General features: G+C 35.8%; 1 protein-coding gene across 1 annotated transcript; it reads right to left on the reverse strand.

The window, feature by feature from the left end:
• Positions 1-12,385: 12,385 nt before the first annotated feature.
• On the reverse strand, positions 12,386-18,677 carry LOC141640415 (agamous-like MADS-box protein AGL80). Its single transcript, XM_074449220.1, has 4 exons — positions 18,311-18,677; positions 12,863-13,008; positions 12,663-12,746; positions 12,386-12,469 (listed from the first exon to the last, which is right to left on the reverse strand). Exons 1-4 carry the CDS (start codon positions 18,675-18,677, stop codon positions 12,386-12,388), a joined length of 681 nt encoding a protein of 226 aa, XP_074305321.1.
• Positions 18,678-19,478: the final 801 nt, after the last annotated feature.

The raw sequence follows: 19,478 nt of genomic DNA on the forward strand, positions 1-19,478 counted from the left end.
GTCAACAAGGGCTACTCTATACTAGATTTGGTCAACTCAAAAGGTTTAACAAACTAACTAATTTCAAAGTATGATACCAATCCATTAAACAACGTCCATGACCTATCGTATTCCTTTCAAGGCCTACCAAGATTGGGCTAACTATCATTCCTTTAATTCTCCACAAGAAACATCGAGACTCTCAAAAGACATAAATCCCAAAGTGTTTCACAACTCACTAGACTCCCATATCAAGCACAACTAACAAGACTAACCAAAGGATCCCAAGTTATATTCTCTTATACAACTCAAACCTTAAACAATCAATTTCTCAACTCGTTCTCACCCTCCAATGATACATTCTCTCAAAACCGGGTTCTCTTGAACAAGGGAATTATCCTACGGAATAAAAGGAAGATGTCCACATGGGCTTTATTATAAGAAGAAAACGAACCTAAGATGAATCGGGAGAAAGAATTGAAAGGTAGTTACCAAGGCAAGAGAAGAGGAATTTGAAATACGAATAAACAACGAGATTGGAAGACTAAGGTAAGATTGCATTATCTACATCTATTGGAGAGCCATCTTACAAAAGAAAAAAAAATCAATTAGTACCTAACAATTAGCAATCACAAACAGACTACCACATAAAATCCTAAATCTACCCATCCTACCCTTCTCTCAAGTTTATTATTTAAAGGTCAAGTGATTCTAAGTGGGTTGCACAAACGTGTGTCACAGTTGGTATCAGAGCCTATTGCTCTCGACGAAGAAAAGAGTGCGTTCGTGAAATGAGACAGCAGCCTGCTAGCCTGCTATTTATTATACGTACGTTTCTTCGTCGTTAAGAAATTTCGCTCGTTTTTAAAACCGTCTCGAGTTAATAAAATCGGTTTTAGTAAAAGTTTCAGTAATAAAACGGAATCAATAATAAATAAATTTAATGAGTGAAAATAAAATAAACTCAGCCAGCTAACGGAAATAATAGGAATTCGATTCGAATCGGAGTTATTAACGATTTTTACTAAATTAGCGGATTTTAACGAAATTTGATAATTTAGCAAAATAACTCAAAATAGCTAATTGGATGACTTTTCCTAAATCCGTTTTGAATCCACTAAGGGCCGACTTTCATAAAGGACTCGTAAAAGGATCGGAAATTATTAAATAAATAAACTCGAACTAACTTCAATAAACTCGAACTAACTTTAAATAAACTTATTAATGATTATTAAATTAACGTATCGAATTATGATGAAATTAATTAATTAGCTAAGCATATATATATAAATCGTTAAATGATGTAATTAAATTCAAAATAGCAATTAAAAGAATTTTATCCAACTTAATAAAATACGGGGTGTTACATTCATATTACATTACTTTAGTTTTCATTCACATTCAATTCATACTTTAGTTAACAATAAAGTTCTTATTGCGGATCTATTCTTCACTTGTTCCAATTTCGGTAATCCTTGTTCTTATTCTTCAATTTATTTGCTGTTTTATTAGTTTAGAAATTGCTAGTGTAGATCCCTTGAACCCTAGATTATTTTATGCGTTATTATTGCTACAATTATTCGATCATGTCTTTATTTATAGTTTTTACGAATTTCATTGTTGTTATTATCGTTATTATGTCTAGCTAAATCACCCCTTGCTAGGATGTAGGCGAACTTAGCGTAGATGGCATACGAATAGGTGACCCCCGGATTAGGGCTTGGTTGACCGACTGGCTTACCTGGTCGGTCGACTGAGTCGGGTGGTCGGTCGACTGGGGTAGCTGGTCGGTCGACCACCTTCGTGTCTGATTTGCTTCGTTTGATTCGTTAAGTGCAATATCTATCAATGAGACCTAGCGGAGACTTGTTAGATGTTTAGTTTTGACCAACCCGTAGATCGAAAGATAGGGAAGGACTTAGATTAACGAATTAAGATGGCTAAATTGCTAGACTGAAAGGTAGGTGATTTAGGCATTAGGATTACTAACGAAAGTTAGTATTAGTGACACCTAGGGACTAATAGCATGGACCGAGAGGGGCTATTAGTTGATTTGGACCGAGAGGACTTGTCATACCCATCACCCACGACTGTATTTCGAGACCTACCTAGACTTATGTGTCATCGAAGCTGTAGTGAGATGATCATCCTAGCTCCTTTTTATTATTGGTTTACGTCATTTTCTTTACCGCTTTTTCATCTTTTATTTGCATTTAGTTTTAATCTATTTGCCTTAGAATTAGTTCCAAATCAAAATCCCCCTCATTGTTACCCTAAGACTAGAATATTAAACAATAGAAACTCCTCCGCCTCTCTGTGGTTCGACCCTGTTACCACTAACTTCTGTTAGTTTTAATAGGTTTTATAAATATTTTATTTGGTGCACACAACGACAGGTATCAAATTTTGGCGCCGTTGCCGGGGAGGCAGCGCTAGTTTTTATTGTTTTATTATTTTAGTCTTTTTCTTAGTTTAAGGAGCTTTTGTTCCTTAACCTTTTCTTATTGTTTTTGTGTAATTTTATCTTATGCGCATGTCTCAACAAGGCGAATTATTTCCCCTTGATCTCGAGCTTGAGAGGACTTTGCGCGTGAAGAGGAGATTATTTTAAGAACAACAGTCCGAGGAAGAGCCTAGTTCTCGGACAAGTTTCTACGAGAACGAGTTGTTTGAAGAAAACCCACCATCATCTCCAGTTTCTTCAACCGATACCGTTACCTCACCAGATTTTCTAGAGATGGCTGAAGAAGCAAGTATAGCTAGTCACTCCGAGCCAACAACTACGAATCTCTATAAGGGATTCGCATTACCAGGGACGGAGAGAAAATTCGAGCCAAAACCGTCTTATATCAACTTGGTTGAGAGAAACCAATTCGGGGGGGCTGCAAATGAAGATGCAGCTAAGCATACAGAGATATTTATTGATTATTGTTGTTCCATACCCCCACCAGCAGATGTGACCCAGGACCAGGTAAAGGAGACGATGTTTATATTCTCACTCCCTGATGCTGTTAGGGAGTGGTACAGAGACCTGGATCGAGCTGCTAATGGGATCACTGACTGGAATTCTTTGGCCCTAGCATTCTACAAGAAATATTTCTTTGCCTCGAAGACTAATGCAATTAGAGCTCAGATCACGAGCTTTAAACATGGTCCTGATGAGAATTTTCATGAGGCGTGGGTCCGTTTCAAGAAGCTGGTGCGAACTATTCCGCACCATGGGTTCGGTAAATGGAGCCTATGCCATCAGTTTTATAATGGGCTTTATGACGATCAGAGGGTTATCCTGGATGCGGCAGCTAATGGCAAATTCCAGGAGAATGTTGGAGAAACTAAGGGGTGGAAAATCATTGATGATATAGCCACCCATAAAGCTGAGTATGGAAATTCCAGGGGAAATCAAAGGAGAGCTGCTGAATCCCCTTCTGTAGCTGCATTAGAGGCTCTTACGGCGAGATTTGATAAGTACGAGTTGGAAGGAGCTTCAAAAGGAGGGATTTATCAAGTGAATGTTGTGTCAGACGGTCCTTTCGTCTGCAAGAGATGTGGAAGAGATGGTCATGTAGCTGATTTTTGTACCACTCCTAATGAGATGTGTGCTGCTTTCCAACACTATAGGCAGACGAACACGTATTTTGAGCCGAATGTTCATCCGAATCTGAGGTGGTCTAGCCAGAATGTCCAAAATCCGACTCCACCTCCGCAGCAGCAGAACTACGTGCCCCTGCATAAGCAGCAGCAACCGTACCAAAAGCCTCCGTATGTCCCGCTTGCCAGCCAAAGAAGTAGATCCCATGGCTCCGATTTTGCCGAGTTGAAAAATCTGTTGCTAAAGGAGTCTCAAGCTAGAGAAGCTGGTATGAAAATTTTGGAGTCTCAGATTGCTCCACTAGCTAACAAGAATGCAACTCGAGCTCCTGGGCAACTACCATCGCAGCCGGACCAAAAGAAGGAGACCCTTAATGCTATTACTACTAGAAGTGGGTCTACACTTGAGGGTCCTACAGTTGAAAATGCTAAAGGAAAGAAAAAGGCTGCTGAAAAGGGGAAGAAACAGAAGACGTATAGCAGCACTAGCAGTCGACCGACCGTCACAAGCGGTCGACCGACCACCCCCACTGTTCCAGAAGTGGTTTCTTATGTTTCTGAAAATTCGGGTAAGATTGACCCTGGTCGACCGACCGAGGAGGGTGGTCGACCGACCACCCACGCTGCTGATTCCGAGTTGTTTCGTCCCTCTATGCCCGATAACTTGAGGGATTTTCTGTTCTGGAGTGAGAGTACTCCGAGATTCTTGAGGCAAGCTCCAAATGCGGATGGTTCCATTCCAGTCCCATATCCGGAGAGGCTGATTCCGACCAAAGAACAGGTATCCTTTGATAGATTTAAAGATGTGATTCGTAGTTTAAATGTTCAGGTACCTTTCCTTGAGTTGGTCAATCAAGTGCCCGCTTACATGAAATTCATGAAGCAGCTTTTAACTAAAAAGCGGTCACTTGAGCCAGTCCAGTCTGTAGCATTTACTGAGGAGTCTAGCTCCTATCTTACCCAGACTGCCCCCCGGAAATTAGCTGATCCGGGTAGTTTCTCTGTCCCATGTTCTATTGGCACCTTTCCCATAGAGAAAATCTTATGTGATTTGGGGGCTAGCATTAGTGTCATGCCCTTATGTCTAGCAAAAAAATTAGGTCTGACCAAATTTACCGTGACCAACATGACTGTTCAGATGGCTGATCGCTCTGCGGTCCAGCCAATAGGAGTCTTAGAGGACATTCCTGTCCAAATAGGGAAATTCTTTTTCCCTGTTGACTTTATTGTCCTGGATATGCCCGAGGATGCCCATATCCCCATTAACTTAGGGAGACCATTTCGGCACACTGCTGGTGCAGTTATTGATGTTGGCTTAGGGACCTTGACCTTTAGAGTGGGCAAACAGTCCATTGTTTTTGCTCAAACCGCTAGGAAGAAGGATCCCATGTGGGCTGTTTCATGCAATGCTATTTCTGTTAAACCGTCATATGTGGTCATTTCTGATGTTCCTACTTTATTGCTTGTACCCATTATTCCTGCTGTCGTGACACCTCCGTCCCAGATAGGGAGCAAATTGGAGGACGATTTGTCTATTTCATCTATTGCAGGAGCTGGTTGTGCAAAGAGGTGGCCTTGGATGCTTGAGTTATGGCACTGACGAGGAGCCTGAGGAGGATGAGCCGGCCAAAGTTACAGTTTATGACTTGGAGCTTAAGGAGTCAGACGACAAGTGGGAAGATGCGTCAGATGTGGATCCGTCGGAAGATGTTGTTGATTGGACTGCTGAGAAGATAACCACCGTGGAGGGTAATTCGTGTAGCCAGAAGCCATGGTCGGAGATTTTCCGCATTTTTCGCGGATAAACATTTTATTGCTTGAGTTTTTAAGACAATTTATCGCATTTAAGACCTTTTACTGTTTTTGGTTTGCACGAGACTTCGCTTTGTTTGGTTTGTTTTAGGATTTTAAGACTATAGACTGTTTTTATTGGGTTTGCGCGAATTTTGGGCGCGTATATATTGTGCATTTCCAGGTTTGTAGACCATGATAACTCAATCTATAGAGTTATTTCGAAGAAAACAAAGTCTGCGTCAGGTGAAGCAGTCGATCGACCAGTACCAGCGGTCGATGGACCACTAATACTGCTGTTACCTGTTTTGGCGATCATGCTTGGTCGTCTCGTGAAGCGTGAATGGGCATTCTAGGGAGTTTTTCTCTCTATTCTTTCCCTTTCACTTTTGTTCTCGTTTTCTTCTACTTTAAATTCCATGCACATATTTCCCGCCCAAATTCTTTTATTTCCGAATGATGTTTGCTTTTCTGTCTTTCAGGTATTTTATGGTAGCACTGCTGGCTACCAAGACCTCCTAGATCGAGCTGGTTTGGGGAGGTTTCCGTTTGCGCTTAAATCTTGTGAGTTCCCGACATCTTTTTCTCTTATGTCATTATTTAGTTGTAGTTCTTTAAATGCAAATTCCCATTTCCTTTTTCGCTTCTTATACATGATTTTGCACGATGGGGACATTGTGTGATTTGGTTTGGGGAAGGGTTTTGCATTGCATAGCATTCATTTGTTTTTGCATTCACGTTTAATTATTCTGTTTGCATTGTTTTTTTAATTTCTCCATATATACCAAAATACCAAAAAAATTGAAAAATTTCAAAAAAATTCAAAAAAATTGCACGTTTACTTTTGCATGTAGGTCGAGTCGGAACGGTAGTATTTCAATGATGACATTGCATTTGCATTTGTTTATGCCTAAGCCGTGCTTAATTGACATGTTATTAGTAGAATCATATATGCATAGTCTACGAGTTTTCGTTAAATATCTTGCTGAACTTGAGACTTGACTTTGATTTTTGGCAAACTACATCATTTTCTGAGTTATTAGAGCCTATAACTAGTGTCATCTGTGACCGGCTTATCTAGGATTGTGAGTAGTTTCTCCTTATGAGACATGTTACATTAATTTGCATAAATATGAACTTAATCTGCTTAATACCCATACGCATTTTGTTTGTGGTTTGTTGACACATGTGGAAGAGGACTCCTTTTCTCATTTTACCCATAAGCCCCTCATCAGCCAAATTAGCCTTTTTGTCCCATGAACTACATACTAAAATTAGCCTACCTTATCCGAGCTAGTAATGGTGTTCTTGGGAATGTGCTTAATGCTATTTGGTTATATGCTCAATTGAGGGATTGGTGAAATGATGAGAAGGAAAAGAAGAAGAATAAAAAAAAAAAAAAAAAAAAAAAAACAGAATTCGAAAAAAAAATTGTATCAGACCCGACATTCAGTCGACCGACCGTCTCCTACGGTCAGTCGACCAGGTTACTGCAAATTCGAAAAAATCACATGTTGCAATTGTTATGCTTTGGTGATTTTCACTCCCTTGTTATCATTTATATTCTTTGGAGAGTTGAATTTTATGGAGGTTGTGAGTTTTGTGCTTCAATTTGGCACCATATTGTATCATTTATATTGAGTTTGAAGTTGGGATTCGCTTATAGTTTGGATTGTAGTACTAGCTTGGCTTATAACTCCTCATATCCAAATTTATCTTAGCCCCTTCTTACCCATAGCCTCACATATCCATATTTACCTCGGCATGTGTCATGGTCACTTGTTTGGTTGGAATGCGTATGTACGGTTGTAGAGATTGTTTTCATATTAGACTGCAGGCATGTTTTCATAGGTCGTAGTTAGGTGAGTGTCACCACAGAATTTACTTCTTTCTATCTTTTACATATTCTCACCCTTGCTTATTTGAGTGATTGAGCGGCCCATGAGAGTCCAATTAGATAAGTCTCTATAGTTGACAGTTCAGCAGTTTTTAACGACTACATAACTCGTTTGCACGATTCACATTACTAATTGATTGTTAATTTGTAGCATTAAATTGGTTTAGGCTTTACGGTTTGCATTTCGCTCTGAGATTGGAATCGTTCCATTAGGTTCATAGATCGAGTCTAATTCTTGCTTGGGGACAAGCAAGGGTTTGGTTTGGAAAAGTTTGATACGTGTCTAATATATGATGTTTTGCACTTCATTTCACAAGCATTTCAGAGCTCAATTGAGTAGTTTATGCTACTATTTCCCTTGTTTCGTGTATTTCTTCCTTTTCGTGTGATTTTGTAGGAATATGAAGAATATGGCGGAAAATGGACCAAATCCGTCCCTAAGTGCTTAGCATAGGATTAGACATAAGGAGAATGCTCGAGGAACAAACTTGGCACGCATTTCGGAGCTTGAAAGACGAATTTGGAAGCGAACTATCAGCTACATCAGTCGACCGACCGTGCCCAGTGGTCGGTCGACCAACAGTGTTGTAGCAGAACTCTCAGAACGTGAATAGTAGCATGCAAGAGCCCGATAGTTGGTCGGTCGACTGCTACCGATGGTCGGTCGACTGCCTCTTGAATCTGACGGAAATTAAAAGATTAGTAAAAGCCCATTGTATTTAAGTTTAGGAAATTAGATTACGTTACTTCTTCTATATAACGTAACATAACCCTCCTGTATCAGGCATATAGGTTTTCATATTACGTTACTTTAGTTTTCATTCACAATCAATTCATACTTTAGTTAACAATAAAGTTCTTATTGCGGATCTATTCTTCACTTGTTCCAATTTCGGTAATCCTTGTTCTTATTCTTCAATTTATTTGTTGTTTTATTAGTTTAGAAATTTCTAGTTTAGATCCCTTGAACCCTAGATTATTTTATGGGTTATTATTGCTACAATTATTCGATCATGTCTTTCTTTATAGTTTTTACGAATTTCATTGTTGTTATTATCGTTATTATGTCTAGCTAAATCACCCTTGCTAGGATGTAGGCGAACTTAGCATAGATGGCATACGAATAGGTGACCCCTGGATTAGGGCTTGGTCGACCGACTGGCTTACCTGGTCGGTCGACTGAGTCGGGTGGTCGGTCGACTGGGGTAGCTGGTCGGTCGACCACCTTCGTGTCTGATTTGCTTCGTTTGATTCGTTAAGTGCAATATTTATTAATGAGACCTAGCGGAGACTTGTTAGATGCTTAGTTTTGACCAACCCGTCGATCGAAAGATAGGGAAGGACTTAGATTAACGAATTAAGACGGCTAAATTGATAGACTGAAAGGTAAGTTATTTAGGCATTAGGATTACTAACGAAAGTTAGTATTAGTGACACCTAGGGACTAATAGCATAGACCGAGATGGGCTATTAGTTGACTTGGACCGAGAGGACTTGTCATACCCATCACCTATGACTGTATTTCGAGACCTACCTAGACTTATGTGCCATCGAAGTTGTAGTGAGACGATCATCCTAGCTCCTTTTTATTATTGGTTTACATCATTTTCTTTACCGCTTTTTCATCTTTTATTTGCATTTAGTTTTAATCTATTTGCGTTAGAATTAGTTCCAAATCAAAATCCCCCTCATTGTTACCCTAATACTAGAATATTAAACAATAGAAACTCCTCCGCCTCTCTGTGGTTCGACCATGTTACCACTAACTTCTGTTAGTTTTAATAAGTTTTATAAATATTATTTTTGGTGCACACAACGACAGGTATCACCATTTATGAACATTTTAACTTTTTACAAAAGAAAACAAAATAAAGAAAAATAATTCACATGGAAAAATATTATGTCCTCTATTCAACTCCACTCTACCACTTTACTTTTTCACGTTCGTCAACGCGTATTTTACGCGATAAATATCATTAGCTACGTATTTGAAAAAATTATAAAAGTTAGATATTTTTAATGTACCTGTAAATACGAATCAAACAAGATCCCACATGAATATATTTTCACTTATGTATTAAGAGAAAATCGAGAATGAATGTGTACTTGTGAATAGTGTAGGAAATGAAAACAGGTAAAGTGATGTTGAATGGAGGGTCAATGCTATACTTCCTCTAAAATTAGAAGAAGTAGAGAACATCCTCTTGCTAAGAGGATGTTCCATACATCTCCACAATAGAAATGACCTCCTCTTAAAGGAGAGAGAGTGCTAAGAGGATGTGTAATCCTCTCTATTGTGGGTGCTCTAAGAAAACTAAATAGGAAAGAAATAAATGTATTTCTTGTAAAGAAAAGTAAAAGTGATAGGATATTACAATTTTTCACAAAACCGAAAAGTTTGACCGTTAATCCACAGAAAAATATAAAACTTTGAACGATAAAATTTACATATTTAGTTGTATTATGAAAATATATTTCATAAATTATATTTTTTGCAAAAAAACAAAATTATATATAAAGGAAGAAAAACGCGGTCAAAGTGTCGCCTCGAAGACCATCCAAAAGCAAGTGGGTAGTTTGGATTGGATTGGAGGGAGTAACAAACAATAAACGGAAGGAGCAGACATTGTTTTGGGATTATCAGGGGGAGTGCAGGAGTAAGAGTAATCATCTGGGATCCCTCTATACAGCGGTCTCTGAATGTGTCACTATTCCCAACCGCTCTCTGACGGCCAAGTATATTTGCAGTCTTTAGTCCTGTGTGACACAACGACATTCCAATCAACTGTTAAAGCGAAAAAAAGTACAGTTTTATGGAAAATGAAAGGGAAGAGTAATGAAAAAAATACCACTGGAGAAAGAGTAATTAAAAAAACCCACTGGAGAACAGAGCAAGACTGTCGAAGGAAGACTCGCATGATGAAAGAGAGAACCAAGTAAGGGTAAAAAACTAAAACAGCCGTTGACAATGGCTGCAGATTCACAAATTGTTTGGACTACAATGGTGCGTAATTTGGGCAGGAGAGAAAAAGGGGAGCGAAGGTTTGAGAAAGAGTAAAATAAGCGATAAAGGCGGCGAATGAAGGATACAAGAATATGGAAGGAGGAAGCTTTAGCGAATGCCGCTACAAAATGTATCCAAACACATTCAAAAACTATCAAAGCTTCCATCTTTGTAATGTAACTCCTAAATATAGAAAGAATTTATTGTACAATATACTTACAACCGTGAAAGTTGAACTATTTTTGGTTTTTGAAACTTTGAAGACAAAACGCCGGCATTCCCAACGTTCTCATTCCATTTAGACCTGCAAAGCAAAAGTGTTTTGGGGAAAGAGTACAAACAAATAAAATTAGTCACAGTTGTATCGATACAAATAGGACTGAGATGGTCTTGTATTAATATAACGCGCGGCGAGCCCAGTGCAAGAAAATCTCCTCCCTCATACACATGAACCAACTAAAAACTGAAATCAAGGGAACAACTATGTCATATTCAGAATCAGTCTCATGTTATTCATATAAGAATTTTTTGTGTTATCGATATTTGCTATCAATTCTGACCATCATCTAAAGGAATGTTAAATAAAGGGAGAGTAGAAAAAAGGGAGGAAAAAAAACGTCGAGAAACTTCCTGGTACAGATGCATATGCTGAAGGATATGTGGAGCATGAAGTCATGAACATCCATAGATCAGGCTCAACTGCTCCTTCACAGAGTGAATAAGTTCTGCTCTAACTCCTGGATCACTTCCGCCAATAGTGGGGGCATAGAGTAAAACACAAATTAAATAACAAGGTGTATGCAAACGAGCAAAAAAATACGATCTCTAAGCTCAAAAGACATGTTATTTCATCGAACAGCTGATATACGAAAATGGTAGGAAGCGAAATTAGAATAAAAGTTTCGGTAGTTAGCTATGTTTTATCACCAACCATTATAAAAAAAAGTTCACAAAAAGTAAAATGTTTCTACAAATTAACTTACAAGCAATCCGTATGACAGAGATGCGACTGCAGAAACCCGAACATCGTTCTTCTGTACGCCACAAAAAAAAATCCGATGCTCGGCGATGTAGTAAAATGGGCGACGTGTACAGATCAAAGCCGCACCTCTATTCTCTATTATTATAAGATTATACGCAAGACAATTGTCTGATCATTCGAACAATTGTGCTTATAAGAAGCAACACGGGCAGATATTAAAGGAAAGCATTCGAGATTTTAGTTGGGGCAGTTGAGCATACACAAACGATTCAAGGAAATAATAAAAGTTTATACGAAAAACACTGAAGAGTCTAATTTATTTATTTACAATAAAATTTATAGGACCTTATTTTTGTTAGATACAATAAAACATAAAGAAAGCGCGACAGCTAAGGAATCCTCTGTGATCTGAAAAAGCACGTACGCAGAAGCCTCGGATATTTATAATTAGTGTAAGTTCTTTGTGGAGTTTTTTTTTTCACAAAAAAATTGTAAAACGTTTTCGATTTATAGGAACTTCTAACCACAAATATGATTATATTTCGTTCCTTTTTACGTTTGTTAGCGTTGGAAAAGAAGCTTTTTGAGTCTGATATCGGTTCTTCCTCCGTTCACCAATTTGGGGTCATATTTCGGTTTTCATGTAGCCAATGTCTCTTCCAAGCTCCACAACTCATTTTTATTACTCAGACCAATTGCTAAGCATAATGCAGTTTACCAACTGTAATATTACCATAATCCAGAAGACAGCGACATTAATTAAAATCATAAAAAGTTCACTACTATTATCTACCATTCAAACACGAAACATAAACCAATCAACCACCCTCTACTTCTAATGCTCACTGACTAAGGCACGGTTTAACTGAATCACTTGTTAATCTTTTTCCTCCATTCGACTTAAATAATTATGCTCTAGGGCTAATTCAGTCGAGCCAACCTTGGTATTTTACTCTATCTGATTGGTCAAAACTAACAACGCTCAAAAACAGCTAGGTAAAGAAGACAGCAAGACCTGAATGTAGCGAGTAGCAGAATTATAAAGCCAACAACACAATAATATATAGCTGACATAGTGAGTTTCAGACTATTAAAGTCAGACATATCTAAGTGTAGATGCCCAACACAAGAAAAGAGCAAAGACCTACATCAACCACTTATCAGATATAATAATCTCAAAGTTAGCATAGTTCACAGTCTTCATATTACTATTTGAAGGAAACATTCCCTACAACTATTAGAAAAAAACAGTCACTAAAAATCTCAAAGATTCAACCATTCTAGGGACATGCTGTCTGAATATCCAAAATTTTGCCTGAAGCATCTAATCAGCTCAAAAACAAGGGAACATAGGAGAGACAAATGCAAATGAACGAAACCAATCCTACAGAAGTTCATGACCATGTCCGGAAAAAGCAAACCTCAGGGCATAAATATAATGTAAATTTAGTGCTGCTAGCATCTTCTACACCGGGCACAGAGCGAGCAAAATCAACTAAAGCAATCTGCATTAGTTAGTATGAATGGTGCCATAAACACAAAAAAAGGAAGCAATCTTGCATTTCAGTGAAAATGGAAACATTGAAGCAAACTGATAAATAGCATGAACAAAAATAGCGACCTCAGTTAGTATAAATGGTGCCATGAACACAGAAAAAGGGACAAACTTATATGAGAGTATTCTATGCACACAATCGTCCAGTTTCGTGTTATATTCTCCTTTAACAATAGTTAGTTTAACACCTTCGTATACATAATGTGGTCTCGCTAATGACATACACAAATAGTAGAACAAAAAGAAACACTTAGGCTACGATACGAAAGTTAAATAATAGACTTTTTGCTGGGGCAATTCATCAATCACTTGGTGACCATATTACGGTCTTGCTATCTCTACCCAAGTTTCAAAACCCATCAGTAGTTTGTAGGATTGAAACACGGTCATCTTGTGAAAATATGTTCCCACTATTTAGTACCCCGTATCATTTCAGTAAGAAATCGAACAAAACCAAATCGTAAAGGCAAGAAATTGACCACGATGGTATATAGAGCAATCAAATTTCCAACCTCCATCAATAATTTGTCCAATTATAACATGTCACCACATTGAAAGCGAAATTTCCTAGAAGTAATGTAATCAAAGCAGAAAAATCTAGGTACAAGAGCGAATAACGATGGTAGAAAGCTCACCTCAATAGGGAACCATAGTAATTACTCAAGCAGTGGTGAAGAAAAGCAACCATTCGGAATAACCTCAAATAGTAACTGAGACAACGACGAAATTGGTAGACTGTAACTGCAGGTAAGTAAGAAGGGGAGAGAGAAAGCATAGAAATTGGGGGAAATGATTCAGGCGGTGGATACAACTTATACAATAATATAGAAGGAAGGTTTAGTAGGTGGCTTTTCTGTAAATAATGATGTCATAGAAGGACAGAAGCAGGTGAAATGTGGTGTCATATTTGTATCTTCTTTTTATATAAGGTATAGAAAATGTTTGTAGTTTTCTAATAACATGTTACCATTATTTTTTCCACTATTTTCAGGGTAAAAAGTGACACCTTTAGTGATAATATTTTGTAGATTAACTGCTTACATTTATTAAAAAATGGCAAAATTTTACCGGTCTTATTTCAGACGGGAAAAGTGCCCGTCTGAAAAAGATTTTTCGTTTTTTCTATGCTAGATGATATGCATAGTAGTAGTTATTTTTAAGTGTGTCAACTATTGAACTTGTGTTTGTGTACTCCGTTTTGATAAGTTCTTTCAGTGCGTCTTGCTTTAGACGGTTGATTTTCGTCTTAAATAAGATGGATAACATGTAAGCATTACAGAATAAAAAAAAATATTCTACGGCAACATGTTTATAGTCTTTCTCACTTCATTTTCAGTGTAAAAATTGACATCTCAAGTTAAAACGTTCTACAAATTTAATGGTTAATTTTTTTTTTAAAAAAAAAGGACAATATTTATATCCGTCTTATTTCAGACGTGAAAACAATCCGTATTAAATTACAATTTTCGAATTTCTTTATCTTTTCTTTATGGGTTCATCATTTCTGTACGTTAATTACTAATGAACTGATTTAATTTTTAGGGTCCATAAATCTTTATACTCAAAGTAAGTACAAATAATAATTTAAACGAAGCACAGACATTTTTGTTGATAGATTTAGTGTTATTTATTTCTTCAAGAAGTCTCTATTGTGACGGATATATCAGTCACAAGTTTGTGAAGGGTGAAGTACCAAAAATAATCTAAATATTCCACGTAGCTTCAAAACTAAAGGATCCACTTCACAGCTGTTGGAAATTCCAAAGAGCGTGCATTATATCATTTTCCTCACCGCGTAGCTCTTTACACCTCATATCTTCAACTTTGTCTATTTCTATCTGACAACCCAAAGTAATCTCAGAAAAGCATATTAAAAAATGATGAGTGGTAAAAAATTAAATAATGACGTCACACAAGGACTTAAGCCATGCAAATAATGACGTCACACAAGGACTTAAACCATCCTCTTTTATAAGTAGTATAGAAAAAAAAACTTTTTATTTCAAAACAAAAAGTGGGGTAGGATTGGTGCATTGCATATGAATGTTTTATTTGTTATTATTAATGAAGATCATAAAAGAAAAGTAAGGATAAAAGTCTTTACCTCAAAGGCGACCAATCACAGCTAAACTTAATACAAAAATTCTCTCTCTTCAAATATGCAAGCTACAAGTATAAAAGTTACCCGATCATTACACCATTCCATATCAACAAAACAATCTCTACTTTGCTATATAGACTAATTATTTATTAAGTTCGCCCGGTTACACTCATATTGTGAATAACCCAGCACATAGCTCCTCTTAAATTTCTCATTCATTCGCCCTTGCCAAGGTCAAAGGAAGGACGACCACTAGAACACATCCCCGAACCATAAAATTTATTCACTATATAACAACAAAAGCTTAGACGTAAAGATTAAATAGTAAAGTTGACTTCATTGCATCGTCAGTTCGTCACCATCATACTAATACAACCAAGAGTAGCTTATCATTGTCTGCTACACTAAATTAATCATCCAAGTCTTAATTTCATTACACTTAGTAAGATCCCAACAACTAAATTGCCAACCAACTAGATAAAAACCAATAATCCAACAAGGCCATCTTAAGTAAATCACCCTAAGTTATCCCCGCAAACCTTATTCAATATATACCACATCAATATAACCGCAACATGTGACGACGACTGCCAGTACGACAACAACGATGAAATTCCCAAAACACAACCAGTCAATCATATACTCTTGACCCAAGTCAATGAATCCTAATTCTCATACACTTGCCCAATACCGATATAACTTATCCCAAATATTACTGATGTAAAACCCATTATAATCTCGACCTTAAAGTACAAATCGTGAAATATTATATATAAAAAAAGCGATTTACCAAACTGATGAATAAAATGACGATAAATAAAATACTTACAATTTGACAGTTTGCAACAGAGGAAATAAGGAATTATCAGGAGTCGTGGCTATCAGCTAACTTAGGTGTGCCGCAAGATCAGTATGAGTTAAAAAAGATGAAGGCAAATTAAGAGGATGGAGGGCGTTGTGTGAATGAAGGAAAAGTAACAAGGGTTTTAATTATTATTTTTTGAAGCAAACAAGGGTTTTAATTTGGGAATGAAGTAACCAACTAACATGAAGGGTTTGTTACAGTATTTTACTTTTTTTTTTTCCTTTTAAAAATAAAACTCACTTCCGAACGATTTAAAACTCATATACTCTATATTGGAAAACTCAAATAATTTTATTTGTCGTAGCCATTGACAATTAAAACTTTCCAGACTGAAATAAGAAGATAAACCCATGTAAATAATCCGGAAAATAATGGGGTGTTACAACTCTTGTCAAAATTATATCAATAATCAATCAATCAGTGAGATTCCAATGTACTTGAAATTGACGAAGAAGGTGTTATTACTACTATTGTCAATCTTAACATTGTTTTTACTTTCACGACTATTAATGTTTTATTTTAAAATCAACAATTGACAAATTTGCTCTTGATATTTGGCATAACCAATTATAGCCTAGACTCTATGTCAATTCACCAAATTTCTTTAACATAACTTGTATGTGCTCACTCTAAGATCTTTTTCGGAGCAGCAACACTCGACTCTACGAAGAGCTGCACCAGAAAAATATTATAATTTCGTCTGAAGTCGTTGGATATGCACCACAAAATTATAATAAATGAATTTAGGATTATGAGTTTTGTGGATGTTTGTTGACTTAGATGGATACTCTCAAAGTGCTATGGTCAAGTAAAGTTAGGAAATAACTTCATCTTATAGAAGGATAAAATTTACCTAATTTTGTAAATAATTTATTCATTCCTTTTCTTTATACAATTTTGTAGCTATATAAAACTATATCTTACTGTGTTATACTTTTATACTAAACTCTGACAATACTACTTATTAATCAAATCTAGAAAGTCTTTACCTCGGTGAGAAAAAGAAGTGAGATTGCGTTAGATGAAAGATAGGCTTCATGAGAAAGAGAAATATTTATTTTCTACATTCTACGCATAAGTTTACAATTATAAAAATTACACTAACTTACTAATCATGATGGATATGGATATTAATGAGTCATCTTTAGATCGAGTTAAGCTGGGTTTGTGATCTGGACCCTAAGTTCATGGATCTCTATTGATCCAAGACTTTTTGGTTGAATTTCTGAAATGTGGATATTAATTGTATTTGTACTCCTTTCAAATCCTTCATATTTTTCCTTATTAAGTTGACGTGGATTCTTACTCTATCATTCAAGTTTACATAATTACTCATCATTTAAATTAAAGATGATTTCAAGCATATATTGACAACACAATTTTATTCTTGGAAATTAATATATCAAATCCTCTTGTATCTCGATGACATTAGCATCACAATCATCAAGGATAGCACATCTATAATCACGTAGATTTCTAAAGCGGAGTAAATGCTCGAAACGTAATGGTGATTATCCACTAAATAATTCGCAATTCAACATGAGGTTAAAGACTCCCATGTTGATTGGTAATATGAAATTAAACTATATACATACATTTCCAAAAGGTTAAAAAAAAAAAAAGAACAGTATCATAGCATGAAAGTGGTAAGATTAATTAAGTGAATTATTTATATAACAATTTCATGTATGGAGACACAAATTGTATAATGAGATGTTTCATACATGCATTTATCAAAAACAAATATGACTTAGAATAAATTTAAATGTAATTTCATTGCAATGTGTAGTGTCAATTTTTATTCACAACAAATAAAAGACTACAAAATATATGATCATAATTTAAAATTGATAAAAAAAATGACAAAAAATAAAAGCATCATAGAAATAAAAAATATAACCAACCAATTTTTCATGTCGTGTATACCCATGCTAATCGTGATAAAGTTACCACATATAATAGCATGAGTGCTTTCTTATCATAAACATCTTAATTTCTCATGGGAAGAAGGGACTGGACCATAAAGATGCATTAGCACCATGAGCATGACCATGACTTTGATACTCACCAAATTGACCCATCATCATCATCATATTCATATTATTACCACTACTACTAGCACCACTATTTTCTTCATTAGAAGAAATATTACAATTCCCTAACCCTAATCCTCCCAAATTCATTTCCATCTGTTGTTGTTGTTGTTGTTGTTGTTGTTGTTGTTGTTGTTGTTGATGATGATGATCATTCATCATTGGTGCCGCCATCATATCCATAAATGATGACCATGGTTGTTGCATCATCATTTGCATATGTATAGCATCCTGAAATTCCTCCTTTTGCCCATGCAAACTTTCACTACTAACTCCTTGTTGAGTTAAAGATCCATTATCATTATAAGTATTATTATTATTATTATTATTATTATGAGAATGATGTGTTTCTTTTCTTAATCCTTCAATTCTTTTGCTAATCTCATTTAAATGTTGATTAATCACCCAACTAAGATCACTTAGGTCCAATAAACTCATGTTTTGTATGTTCTTACCCGTTAAACATTGGTACATAACTTGAGTCATCTCTTTTTCCCTATTTTCCTTTTGTTGCCTCTTTAATTGTTCATGTGCTTTAGCCACTCTTTGCCTTAGAAACTCCTCTTGGCTCACCATTTTCTTCACCTTCTCCATCTCTGGCAACCTCTTAAAACTCGAGATCACTTCTCGGGCCCCCGATGTGCCCGGCCACACCACCGGCTTAGACTCATATGGACTATAGAGGACCGCACAAGCCTTGACATCACAAAGAGTTGTTAACTCGTCCATCTTTTTTAATAAACCACGTTTTCGTTTCTTGTAGGTAGCTTTTCGAGCAGAATCATTGGTTATGAAGGCTAATTTCACCTTCTTTCTTGTCATGGTTGTGGTGATAATGGATAGGATTATGTAAAGAATTATAGAGAAATTAAGATGATGGTGATTTGTTTGTTTATTGCCTAAAAGAGATAAGGTTTATATAGGAAGTGTATTAGGGTTGTGAATTTATGACAAATTATTTTGAGGTTTATGAGAAAGATATTTTTTTTGGAGATCATGGTATTAAGCATATATATGTTGTTATTACAATGAAATGAATGACAAAAAATGTTTAGATGTTGATTTTTAGAGTAAATAATATAATTAGAGATACACATCAATTTCATAAATGTCTTTTTTATATTAACAAGATTGAGCTTTTATTACTAATATTTCTTATAATATATTGATTTAAATTATAAGAGATTGAGTTTTAATCACTCGTATCACTTATAATATATTAATTTAAAATATGAAATTGATACCATTTAATATACAATCAAATCATCAAATTATTATGTCATAGAAATTTTTCTAAATCATATTAAATTTTTCTTAATAATAAAACTTGTAGCTCAAAATTCGAGTAAGTGATATAATCAAAGATACCCCACAATTTCATAATTGGCTTTTTTCATACTACAAGATTGAGCTTTTATTTCTAGTATCTCTTATAATATATTAATTTAATTTATAAGAAATTGAGCTTTAATAACTTATAGCTCTTACAATATATTAATTTAAAATATGACATCAGTACCATTTAATACATAAATCATATTCTCACATTATAATATCATAGCAAGTTTTCACAATCATATCAAATTTTTTTCTGAAAACATAGATTTTGTAGCTCAAAATCCT

This window comes from Silene latifolia, chromosome 2, assembly GCF_048544455.1.
Source record: "Silene latifolia isolate original U9 population chromosome 2, ASM4854445v1, whole genome shotgun sequence".
Lineage (NCBI taxonomy): Eukaryota > Viridiplantae > Streptophyta > Magnoliopsida > Caryophyllales > Caryophyllaceae > Silene > Silene latifolia.